An 11,249-nucleotide genomic window follows, 5' to 3' on the forward strand; every position below is an offset into this window, starting at 1 on the left:
TCAAAGGGCAAATCAACGCCTGAACATAAAAAGTTAGCCCACGTGTATAATACTCGAAGCAAATCTAACATGGCAAACGCCAGTACGTCTGATGAATCTGCCAGTATTTTTGAAGCAAGTCAACAACAACAGCTGTCAGGAAATGACTTAACTAGTGACGACATAGCACCAACACAGTCTGACCGCGCATCTCAGAATTTAAGCGGACCAGCATTATGCGGTTCTGCAAAATTTGTTGTTCCAGTTACTAATATGTCTACTAACATTCTACACCAAGAATTAGACACAATGCGTATGTCTGTGTTGAAAATCCCACCATTATGGTCTCATAAAAAAGATATTAAAACTTACTTCAAGGTTTTAGATAACTTCTTTGACACAAACAAGGTCATAGATGATAACGCACGCTTTTCGCTGTTGATAACCAGTTTCAATGACAAACAGACAGACAAGTTTCGTTCTGCTATTGTTCAAGCCTCAGACTCTGAGAAACCTTATGATTCAATTAAAGACTTAATGATTTCACAGCTGCAAAGTGGTGGAAAATCTTCTTGGATCCAGTTAATGAATGATATAACTTTCGACCCCAACAATGAATCAGCCTTTGAGTTGCTACAAAAATTATTATCTGTTTGTCCCAGAAAAGTGTCAGATGACCCAACCATAAAAGAACTAGTGGAAAACACATTCTTAAATCTACTTCCCACTCATGTCAGACCGCTAATAAGAGCTACGAAATTTGACACTCTTATGGACATGGCAAAATACTATGACCGTTATGTTGCCGGCGATTTCAGCGATAATAAGCCAACACAAGATGGAAAAAACTCTGAAGTAACACAACTTTCAGCAAAATTAGATGAAGTCTTAACACATATGTCCAGGGGACAGCAACCTTTCCGTCAGCAACGCTACTCAAACCAGCGATTTCAAAATGACAATAGACGACCAAATTTTCAACAAAACAATCAATTTCCACCGCGTTTTCAAGGAAATTATAGCCGTCAAAACTATTACAACCAGCAGCAATTCCAGCGAAACCAACAATTCAATCAACCGCGTTTCTGGGGACCCCCTAAACAGCAGCAAAGGCCAGAATACATTCCAACAGACACTCGTCCACAGCATGAAAGAAACCCTCAATTCACTCAAGCGAACCAGGAATACCGCCCTGGACGTCAAAATCCTAATCCGCCAAACCTTTGCTACATACATGAACGCTACAAGGACAAAGCTTTCAAATGTTATGGTCCTCCATGCCCAAAATATCATGAAGGGTTACAGATTGCAATACCAAGACAAACTCTGAATGCTATTCAAACAATAGACAAGAACTTACCTCGTGTCAAAGATGTGCTTTCTAATACGGAGTTTTTGATTGACAGCGGCAGCGCAGGAAGCTTTATCCCAGCCAAAGCAGGTCTGAAACCACAAAAGGAGATGAGCAAATATACTACAGTATCTGGTCAGCCTATACAGTGTTTTGGAAAGTCATTACAGACGGTCGATATTGGTTTTGGTCCTGTTGAAGTAGAATTTGATCAAGTTGAAATCTCCTATCCTATTTTAGGTTTTGACTTTTTACAGGCACAAAATCTAAGTTTGAATCCACAAGGCGGGTTTTTGAAATGCAACACTACTGGAAAGCAGGTTAGCATAAGCCCAAAAGACAACCAATTGCTGCTTCAAGCCCCAGTCCTGCACAACAAAAAATATACTGACCTGTTAGCGAAATTTCCCGAGATAACTGCTGTCCCAAATTATAACCGTGAGCCCAAGCATCCGATAGTGGCCAGAATTCCGCTTCACCGGATGCCAGCAGTACAAAAGGCTAGGCGAGTCCGCCCGGAATATTTTGAGCGCATGAAGAAGCAACTTGAAGATATGTGTAGACGAGGAATTATCCGCCGAGCGCAGTCTCAATTCGGGATGCCCGTCCATTTAGTGGCTAAAAAAGGCACAGATGATTTGCGAATTGTCTCAGATGCCCGTGTCTTGAACAGCTGCACGGAAAAGACAAAATATCCAATGCCTCGCCTAAGTCAATCATTTATTGCTCTACATGGATGCAAAATATTCAGTAAAATCGATTTGAAGGAAGCTTTTTATCAGATTAAAATCGCGGAGGAACATCAACCCAGAACAGCAATTCGGACCCCTGTTGGTTGTTTCGTGTACCAGAGGTTACCGATGGGTTTAGTGAATAGCGCGAGTTTCATGTCCCAATTACTCGATATGGCTCTGGAAGGTTTAACTAATGTAACTGGATATGTTGACGATTTATTAATCTACTCAAAGAATGAGGAAGAACATTTAGAGCATCTTAAACAGGTTTTCCAGCGCCTCAGTGATTTTGGCTTGTACATAAACCCTGCAAAATGCCAATTTGGCCGTGCGCAGTTAACATTCCTGGGCCACCTCATAGCGCCAACTGGGATCAGACCTGTCCCATCAAAGGTACAAGCTATAACGGATTTTCAAAGACCAACTACAGTTAAACAAGTCCGTCGGTTTTGTGGAATGATAAACTTTTATGCGGCACATTTACCTAACATATCAGGCGTGTTAGCTCCCATATATGACCTATTAAAAGGCAACAGACGGAACAATAGCAGAGTCAATTGGCCACCAGAGGCACAAAAAGCATTTGAACGAGCAAAAGAACTTCTTATCCAACAAACTGAATTAGCTTTTCCTAACGCAAAAGCACAACTCTCACTTACCACAGATGCTTCGGATGTGGCCATGGGTGCAGTGTTGCATCAATCTTTTGAAGGAAAGGTGCAGCCTTTAGCTTTCTTTTCCAAAACGTTCTCAAAAACTGAAAAAAAGTACAGTACATTCGACCGGGAGCTTTTGGCAATAGTAAATGCACTCAAACATTTTAGGCACTACTTAGAAGGATGCAATTTCAAGATTTACACCGACCATCGCCCCTTATGTTCTGCTATAATAACAGGAAGGGATATCGCTAACAGACGACAAGCTCGTGCTCTTGCTTTTATTTCAGAGTTCACTTCTGACATTGAATATTTGCCAGGCGCTAAAAATACAGTAGCTGATTGCTTATCAAGGTCGAGTATTAATGCTATTTACCACCATGCAAACAAGCTAGACTATGAGACGATAGCTAAGGCTCAGGCCAATGACAGTGACTTGCAAGCCTTTTGCAATTCTACTGAACATTCTTTAAACTTAAAATTACACAACTTACCAAACAGCAACCTCAAGCTTATTTGTGATGAGAGCATTCCAGGGTCTCCTCGCCCTCTTCTTCCGCCAGGTTACAGGAAGCTCGCCTATGACTTGATCCACAACTTGAGCCATCCTGGAGTAAAACCAACAGTCAAATTAGTGGCTAAACGTTTTGTCTGGCCGGGATTAAAACGCGATGTAGTCACGTGGTCACGTTCATGCCAGGTTTGCCAGCGTACTAAAGTAATTCGTCATGTGAAGACGCCCTTTGTACATTATCCTCCCGTAAGTCAGAAAGGCCAGCACATTAACATTGATCTAATTGGAAAGTTGAATGATTCTAACGGCCATTGTCACATATTGGTCATGGTTGACCGGTTCACAAGACATATTGTGGCGGTACCATTAAAAGATGCTAAAACTTCTACCATAATAAATGCGTTTCTATACAATTACGTGAGTGTTTATGGGACACCTTCCTATCTATCATCAGACAGAGGCTCCTCGTTCACTAATGAGGAATGGCAACAGGCCATGAAATTCTTGAATATTCAACATTTCACTACGTCAGCTTACTGCGCCAACGCGAATGGCGCAGTCGAGAGAAAGAATAGAAACATAAAACGTGCCTTACGCAGCCTAACAGAAAAAGGTGATTGGTACTACGCCCTACCTTTAGCCGTCCTGGCATTAAACGCAACACACAATGACGACTTGGGGGCATCCAGCTCCGAAATCATGTGGGGACAACAAATGAGGTTGCCTGGAACTTGTATAAATCCTCCTGATCCATCTAGTGCCTCTCCTTCGGGTGAATTTCTGCAAGCACAAAGAAGATATTTCAACCAATTCAAGTATACACCAACACGGCTCCCTCACAACCAAGAGACCTTCATGGACCCGCGACTATACAGTTGCAGCCATGTGTTTATGCGAACAGATGCTAGAAAAGCTCCTTTAGACGGTGCCTATACCGGCCCCTTTCAGGTCTTGCAACGCAGAGCTAAATACTATACAATAATGCGTCACGGCAAACCTTACGTTGTTTCTTTAAATCGTTTGAAACCTGCAGAGCGTTTACTTGATTTTGTTCCAGATTTTTTAGAATCGCCAGATTCTCTAGCTCAGCCACTAACAAGCTGCACTAAAGCGACTAATGAGCAACAGCAGTTAGATAACAATAACCCAACTTCTTTAGAGACAGAAGAACAGACAGACCAACCACTCACCGAAAATGAGACGATCTCCCACTCCAGTCCGGAACAAGAAACGCCATCCTGCCCCTTTGATCTCCCGCAACCGCTTACAGATGACAACATCTCTCCAGTCTATGACAATCAAACTCCAACAACGGAAATCAGCCAACCGAATCTCGATTTGGCACAATCTCACGACGAAATCAGTTATCCAGAACCCGATTTGGCAGAATCTAACGATGAAATCAGTCATCCAGAACTCGACTGGGCAGAACCACAAAGCGAAATCACTCATCCAGAACGAGACTTCCAAACCGCAGACCAGCTACCTGAGCAATCAGAGGAAAGTCAGACAGACACAAGCGTTGAAGTCTTACCCAATGAAGCCCAAGCAGCCCCAGCTCGCCCAAGACGGCATACACAGCGCCCAAGCAGATATGACGACTACCTTGTTGAATCTGATTAGTCTTCTACGGTTCAACAAATTGTACATATGTATATACATATTGTTTTCAGTTGTGCAATGCGTAAACCCATCCCTAGTCTACGATATGAATGTATGTTCCCACCATCAAACCATCAACAAGTATGATATTCAACGACCGCAACCCTGTGTCCACCATGATGCACATTTCGTTGAGACATGTGCTGTCAAGGTCTTTAAACCCGATAATCATCTACGTCACATTCCTGCTATTACGTGTGAATTACTTCAAACTGACGGAGTCTGCACTTACTACTTTTTCGGGTCCAGGACCCATGATCAATCTGTCCGTTACATCTCTCCGCCGTCAGCTCATGACTGTGTGCAATGGAATAAAACCCTCCAAGCCCCGGGTGCCGGTGCTCTGCGAAAACACGGTCAACAAGTTTTCAAGACGTCAAACAAGTATATACCAGAATACAAGTGGCCTGTGACCACCAAAGCAACTATTCTAAATGCAGTTCTAACAAGATTTGATCTCCTATACGATCCTATCCAAAATCGTATAACAACTCCCTTTCAGCCGATGTCTGGATGCGATATACATTCTGGACAATGCACTGTCGGTTTCAAACGCTATGTTTGGTCGCCACCGGCAAACTTGGATTGTCCTCAGATTAAATATATTATGAATACGTCTATGAAAATTCATTATTCCAAGCAACATGTGCCAATCAGGCTTCAAATACCTGCACTTGCGTTCTCCATCCATCACTGGGACAAATGTAAACGTACAAAATGTTTGCCTCGTGATTCTATCTGTGCCTTACATGGTTACGTCATACAGGCACACCATTGTTTAAAATCGAAGATCCAACCTCTAAAGAAGAATTCTAACGTCTCTTTCGACGTCTCACCCGTATTGGGTTTCCTAAATAACATAATAGATACTGTAAACGACGAATTTAGAAGACAGCTGTCAGATATCTTATACTTTCAATGCCAGTCTACACAAATAACGGCATTACTGGCTGGGGCCAGTGTACACATTTCCCCAAGCCAGATATTATCCTACTTGAAAGGGAAGCCCACAGCAGCGATAACGCACGGCGACATACTCTTAGAGACCGCTTGTACTACATCAAAAATGCGTTTGTTGCGAAGTCTGCGAATAAAGAATAGCAATTACTATGCTACAAGGCCTCTTTTCGTAAAAGTTCATGATGGCCACGTGAACAACGACGAAAAGACCTACCAACTTTATGACCAGAGTAATGTTTTCCCAGACCTAGTTTACAAGGAAACATTTCGGCCCAACCGAATGTTCACTTTCAAAGTTCATAATACTTATTACTTATTCGTCAATTATACTCTTGCAAGAGTCGAAACCAATATCCAACTACTTTCTCCTATTATCAAGATGATAAATGAATCTTTTCAATCTTATGATTTCGTTGAAGCGGCCCAGCTTCTCAAATATATACCTAGCGAAAATCGCGCATTATCGGACGTTCTAGCCGTCCTCTCAAGCACTCAACTAAACAACGAACGAATGAATGTTTTCTTCGACTCACAAACTAACCTTTCCACAGAAGGGGGAATTGATGACAAGGTTCTACCGCAAAATCTTCTCAAGTCAGCTTTCATCACCCTTTTATCTTCTGTGACCAGTCCTGCTGCAAATGCATTCCTCTCCTTCCTCGTTATCCAAGCTTTGTTCTGGGGAATAGCCTTGTCCCTGTTGACATTAAAGCATCTTTTTCAACGTATTCATCCAATAGCAAGACCAAAGATCAACCAGGCAGTGGCAGAATTACAACGCCGCTGGAATTTACGTCATCAACAACAAAACAATGATGACGACACAAATGCACAGTCTCAGGAAGCGATTAACACAGAACCAGAAGCCTGAAATACTGTTCCCAGACTAGTTGCTGAGCGAACAGCATATGTTACACTATACTATATTAAACATTTCACACATTCAGATAAGCCTGAACGAAATTTAACTCTAGCCGTTTGGCATATTATAACACAACACAGTAACTTTAATGTTTCACGTTTGTCATTATGCTAAAATAGTCAAACAAATTTTGCTTAGGGAAACCAATATATATATCTAATCCGTGAAGATATTACTAACCTTGTTTCTGCATGACAATTTCTTTGTGTATATATAAATATTTCTTTGTTTCCTCCTTTCTCATTCAAGTGCAGAAACCCCTTATTGTGTCTCCACTACAAAAATATATAATCAATGTTTTGCAAATAAGGTTAAAAATTCAAAATTCGAAACTTGTGGAGAATACAATAGCACACATTACTTTGTCATATGATATTTGCATCGCATTATTCCGCCGTTCCTTTTTACATGAATGAAAAAGTAAATATTTATACAAGAAACGCATATACTCATAAATCTAAAAAAAAAAAAAAAAAAAAAAAAAATAATAAACAAATAAATATATATCAAAGCTATTAAGCCGCATTATAATCGATAAAACATTCTTGTGTGCAATTTTGTCAACTTTTTGTCGCCAGTCTAAACTCACATATATATTCTTTACTTTCGCCCTTGTTTTCACAATGTTAATCGTTTTTCCTAATGATATTTAATCTAAGAGCTGAAGAGTCATTCCCTTATTGACAAGATATATAATTGTTGTGTTCATTTTCCATCTTGAATTGTGCATATTTTTCCCAACGTATAACTCCCCACGTGACAGCGCCTACCCCCATCTATTGACCAATATCTCTTGTCGCTTGTCGCTAACGAACATTAATATGGATAAAATGTGTTTTTCATTCAAACACATTGTGCAAGCATTTTAGGGGGGAGCTTTTGTAACGGTTGTTGCAACATTATTGCGCAATGTTTATGAAAACTATTGCATGCTATTTCGCAATAGTGTTTCGCAGTACGTTTACCCTCAATTCTGGAAAGACTAATGTTTATATTTCCGTTTCTATGGTAGTCATAAGCTATTTCTAGCCATTTTTCGGGTTCCAGAAAGATCTAACAGTAAACATAGTGTTTGTTCCATTGTGACACATGTTTCCGTCGATATTTGCAATGTTTCCGCAGAGTGTTTCGTGTTAGAACGCGTCGTTTCCACCCTATGAAAAAGCATATGATGTTCACTAAAAGGCGCTATGGCACTATAAATTACATGGCTACCTTAAAATAAATAATATAAATAAATTGAGAAAAAGTATCCGTACACCGGCCCATGTTTCGCATTGTTATATAAGCGTGGACTTTGATGTTTTCGCTGTTCTATTTGTGGATGCTAAATTTGGTTTTATCTCACTGCTGTGATTAGCTGGCCAAGAGCTAATCAACGATATCGCTTAAAGCAAATAATCAAGAATACAGAGTGTTAATCAACTCTGTGTGTGCCTAATATTTGAGGTAGTGATGAATCGATCGAGTTTAAGAGGCTCATTCCGACGTAGAAGCATCAGATTTGCAAGACTTTCTAATTGTTCCAGACAGAACAGACATTCCAGGAACCGTGAAGAAGAAGAGGAACAAATAAATCGTGTACGCAATAACACATTGCAACTTTCTACTGAAGCTAAGCGTGAGATAAATCGTTTAACTGTGGTTCAGAACGCAGTTCCAACCTTTGTTTGGAATTCTAACCATAGAGAGTTTGATTTGAAGTTCAAGCCTTGTTCTTTGGAGGAAGAAATCTCTTTAGTCGAATTCACTAGTTATCGAGATCAATATCTGGCTGAAGGCATACGACGACGTTTGCAGGAGATAAGGTGTGAAATCTTCCAAGGTTTAATTGCAAGCACAGATCTTGAACAAACTAGTTTCGGCAACAACCCAGACGAAATAAGTAAAGCAGTGAGACTCTATCAACGGGTTAATCGTGAGCAACTTGAGTGGATCACACTAACGCACGCCGCACCTGCAAGGCCATTGTGGTCGCGTCCTATCGGAGAAGAATCTTGTGTTATCAATCTATCCATTCCCTTGAGACACCATACCTGCCGCCCAACAGGCTCTAAGGAGGCTGGTGTTACAAGGGAAAAACACCACCGTCATTCTGGCAGAATTTTAGCTAGACCAGCGGTTCTCAACCGGTGGGCCATGGCCCACTGGTGGGCCATGGAAGCATTTTGATTGGGCCACAGACCAATCAAATAGAAAGCTTGTTTTAAGAATTTTCATTTGTGTCACTACACTCAATTTTACAAGAATAATGGCTTGGGGAGGAATTAAGAAGGAATGTAAATTAATTTTGAATTATTCTATTTCAGTATAAAGTTACTTTGAGTTTCTGCAACCCCGTATGTTTATGATGTAATACACTACTTTGTGATTACAATAAAGCCAGATAATAGCAGCACATCAATTGTACAATTATTCGGCCATAACTGAAAGTGCTTGATTAAAGAAGGGAAAGCGCTGTTTTATGATTTTTTGCATTAAATTATTTTAAACTTATTATCTGTTTGAAATATGTCCTGCAGTTTTTTTTGTTCTGAACCTACTTTATAGTTGTTTCTTTCTTTCATATAAATTTACTGGGCCACAGAATTTTTGTGCAATGAAAGTGGGCCACGAAAGAAAAAAGGTTGAGAACCACTGAGCTAGACCATACCAAAATAGTTTTAAAGTGGCAGGTACGATACCCAAATAGATTAAACATATTTTTTTAAGCACACCAAATTTTACAAAAATGTGTACACTTACACAGAAAAGAAACAAATAAATTGAACAATTAATCATAGTATAAATATAATTAACATTAAAAAAAATCAAAACAGTACACAAAAAAACATCAATCAGTGAAACACAAAACCAAAAAACACATCAACCTTTAACAACCACTCAAAGTATTTTGCTATCATTTGCCAAATTTCTCCCAACGGAGATTGATATCACTGGATAGAGAATTGTATTCTCTACAAGAATCTGTTAATCCTCAACAATATCATCTGCGGAGGTTGACCAAATCGACCCTTGAACATCGCCCGAATTTGACCGTTTACGTCATATGCGTAAAAGCCAAAATTCAAAGTATTTTGCTATCATTTTGCTAAATTTCTCCCAACGGAAATTAATATCACTGGATAGGGCATTTCATTCTCTACAAGAATCTGTTAATCTTTAACCAATATCAACTGCGGAGGTTGACCAATTCGACGCTTGAACATGGCCCGAATTTGACCGTTTACGTCATTTGCGTAAAAGCCAAAATTGAAAGTATTGTGCTATCATTTTGCCAAATTTTTCACAACGGAAATTGATATCACTGGATAGGGAATTTCATTCTCTACAAGAATCTGTTAATTAATCTTTAAACAATATCATCTGCGGAGGTAGACCAAATCGATCCTTGAACATTTTTTTTTATTTAATTATATACGTATAAGACACAAAAATAGAAAGACGGCAAGAATAAAAATAGCACCAATCAAAAAGCGACTAGATGGGCTAAAGGGCCGCCCACTTTACCTTAAAGGATCGACCCTTGAACATTTTTTTTTTTATTGATAAATAATAAAAAAGAGCGAAAAACGGTAACAAATTACATCACACTTCAGTACATAACAGGCGACACCACTTTTTGCGGTAAGCAAGAAAGTTTCCACGTTTTTTTGATACATGACATTCTGATACACGCACTAAATTAAGGAAGTGTACAAATCTAGATACCGTCGGTTTATTTTCACTAAATTTGCATTGATAAATTACATATCTGGCACATAATAACATACAGTTCACCAATTTATCGCCGGATCCACCATTGTGGACACCAAAAAGTAAGTTCACGGGAGGTAACGTCAGTGGGACTCGGGTTCTAGCACTAATCCATGCACAAACGTTTTCCCAATACAGTCTAGTTACATGACAAGAATAAAAAACATGGTAAACGTTTTCTGTAGCATTTTTACAGAATGTGCACAAGTCGGAGTCAATTTTCCCAAAGGAGTGCAATATTTGGTTGCACACGATGGCATTCAGATTTAATTTAATTTGAAAACTTCTCAACCTATTTTCAATAGTGGAATTAAAGTTGTTAATATATACTTCTCGCCACGGTATCTCAAAATTTATGTAAAGCTTGTTTTTCCAAAATTCTTGGGACTTAACTAGCACGCGAGCCACGCTGTCTTGTAGCTTGGTGTAAATTGTTTTGACGCTGTTTGTGTCTTTAATAAGATTTAATATATGTTCTGACTGAGTTATTTGTGGGTCGATATAGTTTTCTGAGTCCCATTGCTCAGGCAGACTTGAAACAAGTTTTATAAATTGAATGAACTCTGCGTTATTAGCCTGAAAATTAAATTTTAACTCGACCCTTGAACATGGCTCAAATTTATCAACACCCCTAAAATGACGCCATCTAGTGAGCTCAACCTTTTTCCCCACTAAGCACAAAAAGGATATAAATACAGTTATAATTTGTTTGGTT

At 39.5% G+C, this 11,249-nt stretch overlaps 4 protein-coding genes across 4 annotated transcripts; 3 read left to right on the forward strand and 1 right to left on the reverse strand.

The window, feature by feature from the left end:
• Positions 1-62: 62 nt before the first annotated feature.
• LOC145232153 (uncharacterized) lies at positions 63-2,794 on the forward strand. Its single transcript, XM_080096675.1, has 2 exons — positions 63-1,948; positions 2,724-2,794. The coding sequence occupies exons 1-2, from the start codon at positions 70-72 to the stop codon at positions 2,792-2,794; spliced, it is 1,950 nt and encodes a 649-aa protein (XP_079952801.1). The 5' UTR covers positions 63-69.
• A 1,635-nt stretch (positions 2,795-4,429) lies between these two features.
• LOC145232146 (uncharacterized) lies at positions 4,430-7,245 on the forward strand. The gene has a single exon (XM_080096665.1). It carries the CDS (start codon positions 4,430-4,432, stop codon positions 6,725-6,727), a length of 2,298 nt encoding a protein of 765 aa, XP_079952791.1. The 3' UTR covers positions 6,728-7,245.
• LOC145232152 (uncharacterized) lies at positions 7,243-9,067 on the forward strand. Its single transcript, XM_080096674.1, has one exon. It carries the CDS (start codon positions 8,234-8,236, stop codon positions 8,948-8,950), a length of 717 nt encoding a protein of 238 aa, XP_079952800.1. The 5' UTR covers positions 7,243-8,233; the 3' UTR covers positions 8,951-9,067.
• A 1,251-nt stretch (positions 9,068-10,318) lies between these two features.
• On the reverse strand, positions 10,319-11,180 carry LOC145234260 (uncharacterized). The gene is made up of 2 exons (XM_080099008.1): positions 11,176-11,180; positions 10,319-11,135 (listed from the first exon to the last, which is right to left on the reverse strand). Exons 1-2 carry the CDS (start codon positions 11,178-11,180, stop codon positions 10,367-10,369), a joined length of 774 nt encoding a protein of 257 aa, XP_079955134.1. The 3' UTR covers positions 10,319-10,366.
• Between the last annotated feature and the right edge of the window lie 69 nt (positions 11,181-11,249).

Source organism: Phallusia mammillata, chromosome 6, assembly GCF_965637545.1.
Source record: "Phallusia mammillata chromosome 6, kaPhaMamm4.hap1.1, whole genome shotgun sequence".
In the NCBI taxonomy this organism is placed as follows: domain Eukaryota; kingdom Metazoa; phylum Chordata; class Ascidiacea; order Phlebobranchia; family Ascidiidae; genus Phallusia; species Phallusia mammillata.

Coding starts and splice junctions, on each gene's coding strand:
- LOC145232152 (XM_080096674.1), top strand. CDS start 8,234: ATGAATCGATCGAGTTTAAGAGGCTCATTCCGACGTAGAAGCATCAGA.
- LOC145232146 (XM_080096665.1), top strand. CDS start 4,430: ATGAGACGATCTCCCACTCCAGTCCGGAACAAGAAACGCCATCCTGCC.
- LOC145232153 (XM_080096675.1), top strand. CDS start 70: ATGGCAAACGCCAGTACGTCTGATGAATCTGCCAGTATTTTTGAAGCA. Junction 1,949..2,723: donor GATGCCCGTCCATTTAGTGG/CTAAAAAAGGCA, acceptor ACTCTCACTTAC/CACAGATGCTTCGGATGTGG.